General features: G+C 44.5%; 1 protein-coding gene across 2 annotated transcripts; it reads left to right on the top strand.

Annotated features, from left to right (window-relative positions):
- Positions 1-4,452, top strand: LOC134359924 (uncharacterized). 2 transcript variants are annotated; one of them, XM_063073785.1, is made up of 2 exons: positions 1-627; positions 2,933-4,452. In XM_063073785.1, exons 1-2 carry the CDS (start codon positions 465-467, stop codon positions 3,793-3,795), a joined length of 1,026 nt encoding a protein of 341 aa, XP_062929855.1. In that variant the 5' UTR covers positions 1-464; the 3' UTR covers positions 3,796-4,452. The 2 variants fall into 2 exon arrangements, with proteins under 2 accessions (XP_062929855.1, XP_062929856.1); XM_063073786.1 differs by lacking the exon at positions 1-627 and adding an exon at positions 661-908.
- The last annotated feature ends 10,418 nt before the right edge of the window (positions 4,453-14,870 follow it).

The following is a 14,870-nucleotide window of genomic DNA, read 5'->3' as shown; positions in this document are numbered from 1 at the left end:
TTACACCTCATCATCATGGCGCCGCAGTCACCACCTGCGCATGCGCGGTTGGCCATCCTCGACAGGTGAGGCTCTGGGCGGCGGGAGGAACTGAATAGGTTTCGGAGTATTAAATGGTGACTGCACCTCTTGGGCAAGGTAGCCGAGCTGTCGCCGACTCCCCAGTACTTTCCGTTGCTGTTTCAATGTCCCCACCTTTTAGTTTTATTTCCAGTGATTGTCCGGCTGCCGCCTTTCCGGGCGGTCCCGAGTCCCGGACGCAGCCGGTCGGGACCATGAGCGCCGGGTTCCCGCTGCCCCCAGCCCGGCTCTGCCCCGAGACGGATGCATTGGTGGCTGCGCCATCCGACTGGCATCGGGTTGGATGGAGTCAGTGAGCTGAAGCCGAGCCCGATCTCCTGGGATGCAGCCCGCCTCTTGATCCCTCCCTCCCGGAAACCGGACTGACCGGTTTGGCTCCAGCGATGGAGGAGAAGGGAGGAGAGTCCCAGAGCTTGGTCCCGGGCCGAGATTCCAAGTCCCGGACCACAGAGTCTGGGGGCACCAGCGGGCGAATAGCAGGAACCGGAACCCTGTCAAATCCACCTGGTCACAGCCCAGTGACGCCAGCTCCGTCCCGTAACCTAGGTGAGTAGAGAGAAGGCAGGGAGAGTTGGCCGGAGTAAGGGTCACTGCTCCGATTGGAGAGGAGTGTCCCATGGACTGGGAAGCAGGTGGATACACAACTTGACAAAAATCTACCAGGAATCAGATTGAACGGAAGGGAAGGGATTATCCCAGCCTTTTCACTCTTGAAACTTTAGGGCTCCACAGTCGTACTTTTGTTTTCACCTTTCGCAAAGTCGAATGTAACAATTCCATAATGTTGAGACACAAGGTATTGCGGATGCTGGAAATCTGAAGCAAAGGTAAAGTACTGGAAGAACTCTGCAGGTCAAGCAACTTGTGTGAAGGCAAATGAATTTATGTATAATTTATGTTCTGTGTGTTGTCTGAATCTGCATACCTATAATGCCATTGCAAGGAAGTTTTTTAAATTGTACTTGTACCTCGATTCTGCCAGAACAATCGACTCCACTTCTCTGCATTGAGTTGCTCACAGCCGGCGCTTCTGAGCAATGACCTAGATCCCCCACCTCCATTATAATCCCAGAAAATACTGAGATAGCTTGTTTTCTCCCTCCACAAATGTTGTTTGCTCTGAGAATTCTCAGAGTTTCTGATCGTTGGTTCAGATTTCCGGAACTTATCGAAGTTTGTAAACCTCTGTCGCAGTCACCAAAGTTCGGAATTACACATTCAAAAGAAAAAAAAAGAATAGCTCTTTAAATTCCCGCTGCCATTTAGTCTACACATTCAGAGTGTGGTTAGTTCCACACCTTAGTAACGTTTGCACCTTTTGTCTTCAGAGCAACATTCCTGAGGTAATACAAACCTTGGTTGTTTGAGGAGATTCCTCACCAGATGCAGCACCTCAGTGTCCAGGAACTGAAGAACTTATGTTGCTATCCTTTTCTGATAGTTGACCCAGATCCAGCAGTTGGCCAATAGCTGGTCAACTAGATCCACTGGTCTGTGTAAAACTGTGGCGGTGTCGCCTTTGGAGCAGTCAGGTTAAGCCCAGCCTGAAGGTTGTATGGTCATAGAGAATGGGCTGGTGTCAGAGCTGCTGACTGGGTTTGCTGCCCAACCAAACCTCTGCATTAGTGTCAATTTTTCTTTGTTCTCCCAACATTCTCATCAACTCCATATTCACCTACACATTTGGGAGCAATTTACAGTGGTTAGTTAACCTACCAGCCCTCATGTATTTGGGATGTGGGAGGAAGCTGCAGCACCTAACGGAAACCCCACCATCAGCACCTGAGGTCAGCATCAAAGCCAGGTCACTGGAGCTACCAGGCAGTGGCTCTGTCAGCTGTATTAATGTATTGCCATTTTGCAGTACAGTTGGGGGATTGTGATGTTTAAGCATGTGTTGGTGTTCCTGATGTAAGCTTCCTTGCTGTCCCATCAAAGATATTGTAGGGCTATCTATCAGTTAATAAGTTTCTAATGAAGCTTGCCATGTAAACTGCCAAACACTCTGAACACTTGTCGGAGAAAGGATCCTGTTTATCCATCCATATTTTTGTTTGCTCTGTTTGTCAGCATGTCTGTCCTGCATATTGTTGAATCTCTGTTATTTTTTCTGATCCTTGGGGTTCTTCTGGGGGTCAAGAATGGTGAGGAATAGTGAACATTTATTTTAAGGTTTAGACGAAGATACAGTTGAAACTAAGTGAAGGCCTGAGAGGCAAAAGCAGAGATTCAATGAAAAGCAACAATGAAGATCGCACCTCTTGAAAAGTCCGTCACCTTTATAATCTGATAACAGAAATTCCTTAGATAAGAATAAACCAATCAACAGTTGTACAATTATGTTATGAGGGTACTGTGCTAACACTTAGCCAGTGAAAAATGAGAAAGGTTATGATACTGCTGTTCCACTTTCTGTGAAAATACATACTGTGAAAATGACATGAGTTTGTTTTTAGAAAGTACAAATTATGATTAAACTATGACTTTAGTGTTACATTAATTCATCTAATATCTTATAAAAAGTATTTTAAGAAGTGGATTCCAACAATATCATTAATCAAACATGATACTGTTCATCTATAATTTCTGCTCCACGTATCAGTGATTAATATGGCACCACATTTATGTATATTACAGAATCTGCCCCCTGTCTCTGTTATTAAACTGTTCTGTGAATCTGAGTTGCATTTGTTACAGCATCTGCCCACTGTATTTCGAACTAAACTCTTCCCTGTGGATCTGTCACTTCATTTGAATTTCGGTATTTATTTTATGTTGAGTGCTTTGAGATGTTTTTTAGGAGAAAAAGTACTAAATAAGTATGACATGCTTTTTTAAATGTTTGTCACAGATGAGAGCGCAATCAGGGATATGTCCAATGAACAGATGGCAAATACTGATACAGCTCAGTGGTACGGTTTTCCTGGAGCTGATCACAATTCCTGTGGGTACGAAGTGGAACCAAGAGAGCAGACGACTTCAATCTCTCCAGAGTCGGACTTTTTTGTTTCGTTAAAACTTGCTGCAGTTCTAACTTCCATTTTTGTTGTCGTCACAATCTTGTTAGTTTGCTCCAAACACGATGACCCTCTTCTCCTCCACCTTGACTCACCAAAGTTCAGTCATCAACACTCACTGAATCAAAAGCTTCGTAAACTAAGGGTCTTGTTCCCAAGGCAGTCAGATGGTTTCTGGGCAGCACTGGAAAATATTTTCAATCAGCTTCCCACTGACCCTGCTGAAATCCTCCAAGCTCAGTTAATTGGAATTGGTTATGGTGTTTCATGGAATACAATGCTTTGCCTCTCCAAGACTATTGCCAGTTTATTGCTAGTCTGTGATGGGGATTTGGGTACAGATGGAATGAGTAAAGTGCAAGATTACAGTCAAGTTCTTTGGTTGCAAACTGGTTCTTCTCCCAGAGCAGGTTCTAATATTATAATTGCAGAAATAGTGAAAAATCTCTCCTGTACTGTTACCCTCAGCCTGCAGCCAGCCACTGAACTAACAGCTGTGCCAATGTCCCTCGTCTCAATGTGGTTCATTAATGCGGAACCTAAGCAAGAGATCTCCCCTTCTAATTTCAAGCTGAGAATGATGGCCAATATTTTACATCATCTCAACCAAACAGTACCCACTAATACAGATATCCCCATCACCCCTGTCGTAACAGTGAATCCTGAGGATCACTTGGAAAACGGCTTTCTGTGCTGAGTCCACTCATCTTGCTGTCGGATTTCACTTTTGTTTTATTTGGTAATTAAACACGGGAAAGGAAATTGCAATGAAGGCAGTGGCAAAAGTCAAAATTGTGAATGGATATCAGCCGATAAGCAAATGTGTGAAGGTTAGCACTGTGAACAGGAAGGATCTCTAAGTGAGTAGCATCTGGTGGAGCAGCACCTGTATTCATGTTGGATTGTATCCTTGCCATTTCTCGCAGTTTGACTAATCTACCATTCTCACAGACCTTGAAAATCTCTCAATTTGCAGATATTTATGCTACCTGGAGTTCATATTAAGATTTGTGTTGTATTCCTTTGACAAATTTGCATTGAATCTCAGTGAATACAGGAAGGATAGTAAAAACACATTTAAAGATAAGGAACTAAATGACACACTGTTAACTTTATGATATCCAATGGTGCCATATTGCACAACCCTCCTTCACACCACCCTATCCTTGCCCACTTCTTGTGGCTGTATTCAACATCTGTTAAGGTGAAAATTTCCCATCAACTTTGCATCAGGAAATAAGATGTCAATCCTAAGAAAAAATGTATATTTTCTGTAAACAGTCATTTTTATATAAATTTTATATTTCGATATGTATAGATGTATTTTTGAGATTCATATCAATATTAAATTGTAGTAAACATTTGTAGAAAAGTTTTTGTTCTGACGTCAGCAAAACACTATCAACCTTTCACAGCTGCTCAACTAATTGACTTCTGCTCCCTGATCACCTGGTCACAACCCGTTGTTCATGGTCTCAGCCTCCGTGAGCAGACGGGAGAATCTCATCTCCATTACTAAAGCTGCCTGAAGAATAACAATTTCCTTTCTGCTGCTGGTTGTTTTGCATCTAACTATTATGTCCAAAAGTTTTCCAAAGCACAAGGTATATTTCTAAGAATGATCATGGTCTGAAATGGGGTGTTGAACTTATCAAAGATATTAAGCAAATAAATACCACAATTCCATCTTGAGTTCAATACCTCACCCTCTAGGACAAATAAAAAATCTTCATGGGCTATCAATATCTGACTCAGAACCTTGTTCCCCATGTCCTTCCCCAAGCTTTCCACACATCTCTCTTCTTGATAATTTTATTCGACGGCTGATGAGTCTCCAGCATAGAAACCTGACAGCACAATACAGGCCCTTCGGCCCACAAAGCTGTTCCAAACATGTCCTTAACTTAGAAATTACCTAGGTTACCCATAGCCCTCTATTTTTCTGAGCTCCATGTACCTGTCCAGGAGTCTCTTAAAAGACCCTATCATATCCGCCTCCACCACCGTCACTAGCAGCCCATTCCACGCACTCACCACTCTGCATAAAAAACTTACCCCTGACATTTCCTCTGTACCTACTTCCAAGCACCTTAAAACTGTGCCCTCTCATGCTAGCCATTTCAGCCCTGGGAAAAAATCCTCTGACTCTCCACACCAATGCCTCTCATCATCTTATACACCTCTATCAGGTCACCTCTCATCTTGTGTCGCTCCAAGGAAAAAAGGCCGAGTTCACTCAACCTATTCTCATAAGGCATGCTCCCCAAACCAGGCAACCTTTCTATGCTTTCCACATCCTTCCTATAGTGAGGCAACCAAAACTAAGCACAGTATTCCAAGTGGGGTCTGACCAGGGTCCTATATAGCTGCAACATTACCTCTCGGCTCCTAAACTCAATCCCATGATTGATTAGGCCAATGCACCATATGCTTTCTTAACCACAGAGTCAACCTGCAATACTATATTCTGTCATCATATTTGACGTACCGAAATGAACCACCTCACACTTAATCTGGGTTGAACTCCATCTGCCACTTCTCAGCCCAGTTTTGCATTGTATTAATGTCCCAATGTAACCTCTGACAGCCCTCCACACTATCCACAACACCCCCAACCTTTGTGTAATCAGCAAATTTACTAACCCATCCCTCCACTTCCTCATCCAGGTCATTTATAAAAATCACGAAGAGTAGGGGTCCCAGAACAGATCCCTGAGGCACACCACTGGTGACTGACCTCCATGCAGAATATGACCTGTCTACAACCACTCAACCTTCTGTGGGCAAGCCAGTTCTGGATCCACAAAGCAATGTGCCCTTGGATCCCATGCCTCCTTACCTCTTACGTTCTCAATAAGCCTTGCATGGGGTACCTTGTCAAATGCCTTGCTGAATTCCATATACACTACATTTACTGTTCTACCATCATCAATGTGTTTAGTCACATCCTCAAAAAATTCAATCAGGCTTGTAATGCACGACCAAGTTTGGCAAAGCCATGCTGACTATTCCTAATCATATTATGCATCTCCAAATGTTCCTAAATCCTGCCTCTCAGGATCTTCTCCATCAACTTACCAACCACTGAAGTAAGACTCACTGGTCTATAATTTCCTGGGCTATCTCTACTCCTTTTCTTGAATAATGGAACAACATTCGCAACCCTCCAATCCCCTGGAACCTCTCCCGTTCCCATTGATGATGTAAAGATCATCGCCAGAGGCTCAGCAATCTCCTCCCTCACCCCCACAGTAGCTTGGGGTACATCTTGTCCGGTCCCGGTGACTTATCCAATTTGATGCTTTCCAAAAGCTCCAGCACATCCTCTTTCTTAATATCTACATGCTCAAGCTTTTCAGTCCACTGTAAGTCATCCCTACAATCGCCAAGATCCTTTTCAGTAGTGAATACTGAAGCAAAGTACTCATTAAGTACCTCTGCTATCTCCTCTGGTTCCGTACACACTTTTCCACTGTCACACTTGATTGGTCCTATTTTATTAGTCTTATCCTCTTGCTCTTCACATACTTGGAGAATGTCTTGGAGTTTTCTTCAATTCTGCCCGCCAAGGCCTTCTCATGGCCCCTTCTGGCTCTCCCAATTTCTTTCTTAAGCTCCTTCCTGCTAGCCTTATAATCTTCTAGATCTCTATCATTACCTAGTTTTTGAACCTTTCGTAAGCTCTTCTTGACTAGATTTACAACAGACTTTGTACACCACATTTCCTCTACCCTACCATCCTTTCCATGTCTCATTGGAATGTACCTATACAGAATTCTACACAGATACTCCCTGAACATTTGCCACACTTCTTCCATACATTTCCCTGAGAACACCTGTTCCCAATTTACGCTTCCAAGTTCTTACCTGATAGCCTCATATTTCCCCTTACTCCAAATACACGCTTTCCTAACTTGTCTGTCCCTATCCCTCTCCAATGCTATGGTAAAGGAGATAGAATTGTGATCACCATCTCCAAAATGCTCTCCCACTGAGAGATCTGACACCTGACCAGGTTCATTTCCCAATACCAGATCAAGTACAGCCTCTCCTCTTGTAGGCTTATCCACATATTGTGTCAAGAAACCTTCTTGAACACACCTAACAAACTCCACCCCATCTAAACGCCTCGGTCTAGGGACATGCCAATCGATATTTGGGAAATTAAAATTTCTCACCACAATAACCCTGTTATTATTATTCCTTTCCAGAATCTGTCTCCCTATCTGCTCCTCGATGTCCCTGTTACTATTGAGCGGTCTATAAAAAAAACAGTAGAGTCATTGACCCCTTCCTGTTCCTAACTTCCACCCAAAGAGACTCTGTCGACAATCCCTCCATGTCTTCCTCTTCTGTGACACTATCTCTGATCAACAGTGCCATGCTCCCAGCTCTTTTGCCTCCCTCCTTGTCCTTTCTGAAACATCTAAAGCCTGGCACTCAAAGTAACCATTCCTGCCCCTGAGCCATCCAAGTCCCTGTAATGGCCACAACATTATAGCTCCAAGTACTGAACCACACTCTAAGCCCATCCGCTATGTCGTTGGTACCAATATGTACCACGACCTCTGGCTGTTCTTCCTCCCACTTCAGGATATCATGGATGCAATCAGAAACATCCTGGACCCTGGCACCTGGGAGGTAAACTACCATCCGTGCTTCTTTCCTGTATCCACAGAATCAACTGTCTTTGATCCCCTAACTGTAGGGTCCCCTATCACTGCTGCCATCCTCTTTCTTTCCCTACCCTTCTGGGCCGATGGGCCAGACTCTGTGCCAGAGGCACGGCCACTGTTGCTTCCCCCAGGTAGGCTGTCCCCCAACAGAACTCAAGCAGGAGTACTTATTGTCAAGAGGTACAGCCACAGGGGTGCTTTCTAGCATCTAACTCCTGCCCTTCCCTCTCCTGACTGTTACCCACTTATCTGTCTCCCCAGGGCCCGGTGTGACTACCTGCCTATAGCTCCTCTCTATCACCTCCTCACTTTCCCTGACCAGACGAAAGCCATCGAGCTGCATCTCCAGTTCCCTAACACAATCCCTAAGGAGCTGCAGCTTGACACACCCGGTGTAGATGTGGCCGTCCAGAAGACTGAGAGTCTCCAGGACTTCCCACATCTGACACCAAGCACAGAACACCGGCCTGACACACATTCTTCCTGTCTGTATTTCACACAGGCAACCTACCTCACCTCGACCCGTTATCACCAAAGTCCCATTGAGCCAAAGGCTTTCTACTCTGATGCCTGCTCTATAAGGTGTCTCCTTTTAAACTCTTCTTGCTGTTCTCAGTAGCTGACGTCCACGCGCTTGCACAGTTGTGCCCCGATCAAACCACTGAAGAAATAACTGTCCCCCTTTAAACTCTTCTTGCTGTTCTCACTGGCTGACGTGCATGTGCTTGAGCAGTTGTGTCCCGATCAAACCGCTGAAGAAATAATACATTTTTTCCAACCCTTCAAGCTGCTTTCCCTCACTTTCAATTTCTTTCAATTCTTGCTTCATTCCACTCGTCCTCCTACCCTTCAGCCTCAGCACAATGGTCAGCTTCAGTGCTGTGTTTGACCATGAATTGTAGGCCACAGGTTCCATCCATTGCCAATTTATATAGCCATATCACCTCATCTCTCGCACACACCTACAATACAGTAACTCATCATTGGCTATATTTAAGAGGGAGTTAGATATGGCCCTTGTGGCTACGGGGGTCAGGGAGGGAAGGCTGGTGCAGGGTTCTGAGTTGGATGATCAGCCATGATCATAATAAATGGCGGTGCAGGCTCGAAGGGCCGAATGGCCTACTCCTGCAACTATTTTCTATGTTTCTATATCCTTGCTACTTTAGCTACCATCACAATCTGTGCCTTGCACAAACTCCACCCAGTAGTGCTACAAGCCTTATTTAATCCCAACCTCCTCTCATACAGCATTAAAAGCAATAAATTAATTTTTGAATCTGCAATCAGTTACGATTCTGATTGGTTGCATCACAATCCTGTATGGAGCCTCCAATGTATAGGATCACAAGAGACTGTAGACAATTGTAAATTCAGTCAGCTTCATCACATCCCCACCATCAAGAACATCTCAAGGAGGTGGCATCCATTATTAAAGACCCTCACCATCCAAGACATTCCAAATTCTTATTACTGCCATGTGAGAGGAGGTACAGGAGCATGAAGACCCACACTCAATGTTTTAGGAACAGATTCTTAAGCTCCACCATCAGATTTCTGAATAGTCCATGAACTCATTAACATTACCTCATCATTCCATTTTAAGCACTATTTATTTATATTTGTAATTTATGATAATTGTATATCTTTGCGCTGTATTGCTACTTCAAATCAACAAATTTCACGTATAAGTCTGCGATAATAAATATGATTCTGATACAGATCTCTATTTCCATACCACATCTAGTTCTCCATTCAACCCCCTTCTATCCTCTTCTCCCTCATATTCCCTTTCACCCTCCAATTCTACTAGCCATCAGTGCAAGGGGTAATTTTAGAGTAACCAATGAATCTACCAGTGCATCTTTTTCTGTGGATGTGAGAGGAAGCTAGAGAACTTAGAGAACACCCTTCACAGACCAGTTGCTATCCCTGGAAACAATCTGATAAAGCTTTGTAGTGTTCCCTCCATCACAAGTGAATCCTTCCTTGCATAGACTAAATCTGTATACAGTTAGTTTCCAGGTTATGCAAGGGTTCCATCCCTGAGAACATCACCATCATCTAAAGACTATCTTTTTATTTGTCACATGTACATCAAAACATACATAGTAGGGGAATTAAGGGTTATGGGGAAAAGGCAGGTAGGTGGAGATGAGTCCATGGCCAGATCAGCCATGGTCTTACTGAATGGCAGAGCAGGTTCGATGGGCCATATGGCCTACTCTTGCTCCTATTTCTTATCTTTTTATGTACATACATTGAAATGCACCATTTTGAGTCGATGACCAACACAGTCAAGGATTGTGCTGGAGACAGCCTGCAAGTGTAGTCATGCTTCCAGCACCAACTTTGCATGCCCACGACTCACTAACCTTAGCCCATACATTTGTGGAATGTGAGAGAGAGAAAACCCATGGAGAGAACATACAAATTCCTCATAGACAGCGGCAGGAATTGAACCCAAATCAGTGATTGCTGGTGCAGTAAAGCGATGTGCTAACTGCTACGCTACTGAGCAGCCTAATAGTCTATGAGCCAACCTTTTCTAAATTGGAAATGAATAATTTCAGCAAGGGTCATTTAACATGAACACTTATTTATCAACTTCCTCTGGCCAGCTACAATGGTACAGAATCAGAATGTCCCACATCCAGTGGCTGGCTTTGATGGCCTTACAGTACCAAAGCAAATCTCTTAAACTGCATCCTGCTGTGAGTGTATGGCTGGTGAGTATGTGGAATGAGTTGCAAGGGGCAATGGTCAAGGTAAATGCAACAGTGTCATTTAATAAGCACTTGGGTAGGTCTATGGAAAAGTAGGGCTTAGAGGGATATGGTCTGAATGCAGGAAATTGGGACTAGCTGGGTGGACTATGTGGTCAGCATGGACTGGTTGGGCCAAAGTGTCTGTTTACATGCTGTTTTGCTCTATGACTATGTTAACCACCTTTGGAATACCACGGTGGTGGCTTCTTCAGCTTGAGTTCAAAGGCTCTCCAACTGATTTCAAATAGAATCATTGCTCATAGACATGTACCTGCCAGAGAGTGGAAGCGCTCTCTCCCTCACCAAAGACAATCCTGACCTTAGGTGCTTTTAATGTGGACGTTGTATGTTCACTCTGCAACCATGTACATTTCCTCCGGAAGTTCCAGTTTCCATCCCATCCCAAAGACTAGGGAGTCAATAATTAACTTGCCACTGTAAACTACTCCTAAGTGTAGGTAAGTGGTAGTATCTGAAGGGATGTTGATGAGAAAGTGAGATTAATATAGAGAGAGTGTAAGGGTGTGGTTACTGTTCAGAACAGACTCAATGGGCAGAAGGGTCTGTTGTCACGCTGAATGTCTATGACTATGACTCAATGATTCATTTGACAGTAGGGTCAAAAGGTCATAGGTTCAAATTCCACTCTAGAAGTTTGAACACTGTAACCTAGGCAAAAAGATTCCAATTGGAATTAAAGAGGCCATTCAAATTGTCAGATCCGTGCCAGTTTCAGTCAGTACAATCCCATTCCTCCCAGCCTCATTCCTCATTTTCATGAATCCTGCACCTCAATCTTCCTTTCGTTCTCTGTGTGACTTTCCTCACACCAAAGGATAATTTACAGCAGCAACTTAATATTTGGGCTATGGACACCCACACTGCCATGTGGAAGATGTTCAGACTTCAGACACTGAGCAGCTGAGGTCAGGATTGAACCCATGTCCCTGGAGTTGTGAGGATACAGTGCTAACCACTATGCCACAGTGCTGCCCATTGAGGGATCGTGTGCTTTTGAAGGTGCTGTCTTTCTGAAGAGTCACAGTCTGATTACTTAGGTCACATAAATGGTCCTGTGGCTTCACTTTGAAGTAGAGGAGTCACACTTACAGCCCTGTCCATTATTCTTCTCTTGAACAATATTCTTGGACGGTTTATCCAGTCATTAATGTTTTTAAGAGACTGAATGGGCAAAAAAAAATACTCATCTTTGCTGTGCTATAACATTGACGGCATGGTAAAAGTATATGGGAAGTTCCAAGACGGAGTAAAAAGATTTGTTATAAATGCACATCTTTTTCCTTTCTCCCATCTTGATCATCCTCCCCAGGCTTGTTTCCCCATTATAATGTACATGTGTCAGGTTTACTCTGAGAAATCTGATCTTAAGAGAATGACAAATGAAATTTCACAGATTATTTATCTGGTGCTTAAAATTAAGATTATTAGGCTTCAATTCTCTGAGAAGGGTTAGACTTCTGTTCAAGGGACGGGTATATCTGTTATCCACTCTCTGGCTCATAAAATTATCATACTCATCAAGTGGGAAAAGAAAGTGATCCTGATGCATGTCAAAACCTGCAGTCAAAATTATAACAATGTGAGTTTTACCCCTGACTAGAAAGTGATTGACAGATTGCCCTCTGCTGTTTAAAGAAAGCTTCTGCTTGTTGAGTAAATCCAGCTAACATAACTGGATTGGCAAGAGATATATCTTGATGATTATACTTTTTTTTGCAAATCTCAATGCCATTCATGGCAAAAAATGAACAGGACCTATCAGGAAATAAGAGAGAGAATGAAATTAGGAATAATACAGCAGAAGGGAAAATATCAAAATATATCAATAAATATTTTTGTCTTTACTAAAGAGAACTATATGAGAAGAATCCTTAAGTGGATAAGAATGAGGTGAATAGTATTAAAGGGGTTAACAGATTGGATTGGTTCATCAAGTTAAAGGAAATAGAAAGATCGAGATACTTTCCAGGATCCTTAGAAAAGAACTCACTGTGGCAAGAGAAGAGTATTAATATGGAGAGGCCAGACAGCATCTCTAGGAAGAGGTACAGTCGACGTTTCAGGCCAAGACCCTTCGTCAGGACTAACTGAAGGAAGAGCTACTAAGAGATTTGAAAGTGGGAGGACGAGGGGGAGATCCAAAATGATAGGAGAAGACAGGAGGGGGAAGGATGGAGCCTAGAGCTGGACAGGTGATTGGCAAAAGGGATATGAGAGGATCATGGGACAGGAAGCCCAGGGAGAAGGAAAAGGGGGAGTTGGAGGGGAACCCAGAGGATAGGCAAGGGGTATAGTCAGAGGGACAGAGGGAGAAAAAGGAGAGTGAGAGAAAGAATGTGTGTGTATAAATAAATAACGGATGGGGTAGGAGGGGGAGGTGGGGCATTAGCAGAAGTTAGAGAAGTCAATGTTCATGCCATCAGGTTGGAGGCTACCCAGACGGAATATAAGGTGTTGTTCCTCCAACCTGAGTGTGGCTTCATCTTTACAGTAGAGGAGGCCGTGAATAGACATGTCAGAATGGGAATGGGATGTGGAATTAAAATGTGTGGCCACTGGGAGATCCTGCTTTCTCTGGCAGACAGAGCGTAGGTGTTCAGCAGAACAGTCTCCCAGTCTGCGTCGGGTCTCGCCAATATATAGAAGGCCACACCGGGAGCACCAGACGCAGTATATCACCCCAGCCGACTCACAGGTGAAGTGTCGCCTCACCTGGAAGGACTGTCTGGGGCCCTAAATGGTGGTAAGGGAGGAAGTGTATGGGCATGTGTAGCACTTGTTCCGCTTACAAGGATAAGTGCCAGGAGGGAGATCAGTGGGGAGGGATGGGGGGGACAAATGGACAAGGGAGTCGCATAGGGAGTGATCCCTGTGGAAAGCAGAGAGAGGCGGGGAGGGAAAGATGTGCTTAGTGGTGGGATCCCATTGGAGGTGGCGGAAGTTACGGAGAATAATATGTTGGACCCGGAGGCTGGTGGGGTGGTAGGTGAGGACCAGGGGAACCCTATTCCTAGTGGGGTGGCGGGAGGATGGAGTGAGAGCAGATGTGCGTGAAATGGGGGAGATGCGTTTGAGAGCAGAGTTGATGGTGAAAGAAGGGAAGCCCTTTTCTTTAAAAAAAGAGGACATCTCCCTTGTCCTGGAACGAAAAGCCTCATCCTGAGAGCAGATGCGGCGGAGACGGAGGAATTGCAAGAAGGGGATGGCATTTTTGCAGGAGACGGGGTGAGAAGAGGAATAGTCCAGATAGCTGTGAGAGTCAGTAGGCTTATAGTAGACATCAGTAGATAAGCTGTCTCCAGAGATAGAGACAGAAAGATCTAGAAAGGGGAGGGAGGTGTCGGAAGTGGACCAGGTAAACTTGAGGGCAGGGTGAAAGTTGGAGGCAAAGTTAATAAAGTCAACGAGCTCAGCATGCGTGCAGGAAGTAGCGCCAATGCAGTCGTCAATGTAGTGAAGGAAAAGTGGGGGACAGATACCAGAATGGGTTCGGAACATAGATTGTTCCACAAAGCCAACAAAAAGGCAGGCATAGCTAGGACCCATACGGGTGCCCATAGCTACACCTTTAGGTTGGAGGAAGTGGGAGGAGCCAAAGGAGAAATTATTAAGAGTAAGAACTAATTCCGCTAAACAGAGCAGAGCGGTGGTAGAGGGGAACTGATTAGGTCTGGAATCCAAAAAGAAGCGGAGAGCTTTGAGACCTTCCTGATGGGGGATGGAAGTATATACGGACTGGACATCCATGGTGAAAATAAAGTCGTGGGGGCCAGGGAACTTAAAATCATCGAGAAGTTTAAGAGCGTGAGAAGTGTCACGAATATAGGTAGGAAGGGATTGAACAAGGGCAGATAAAACCGTGTCGAGGTATGCAGAAACGAGTTCGGTGGGGCAGGAGCAAGCTGAGACAATAGGTCTGCCGGCCACACTCAGGTTGGAGGAACAACACCTTATATTCCATCAGCCACACTCAGGTTGGAGGAACAACACCTTATATTCCATCTGGGTAGCCTCCAACCTGATGGCATGAACACTGACTTCTCTAACTTCCGCTAATGCCCCACCTCCCCCTCACTCCTCATCCGTTATTTATTTATATACACACATTCTTTCTCTCACTCTCCTTTTTCTCCCTCTGTCCCTCTGACTATACCCCTTGCCCATCCTCTGGGTTCCCCCCCAACTCCCCCTTTTCCTTTTCCCTGGGCCTCCTGTCCAATGATCCTCTCATATCCCTTTTGCCAATCACCTGCCCAGCTCTTGGCTCCATCCCTCCCCCTCCTGTCTTCTCCTATCATTTTGGATCT

The sequence above is a fragment of the Mobula hypostoma genome, chromosome 21 (assembly GCF_963921235.1).
Source record: "Mobula hypostoma chromosome 21, sMobHyp1.1, whole genome shotgun sequence".
NCBI lineage: Eukaryota > Metazoa > Chordata > Chondrichthyes > Myliobatiformes > Myliobatidae > Mobula > Mobula hypostoma.
The sequence above is the reverse complement of the archived record's forward strand: the minus strand, read 5'-3'. Positions and strand labels throughout refer to the sequence as shown.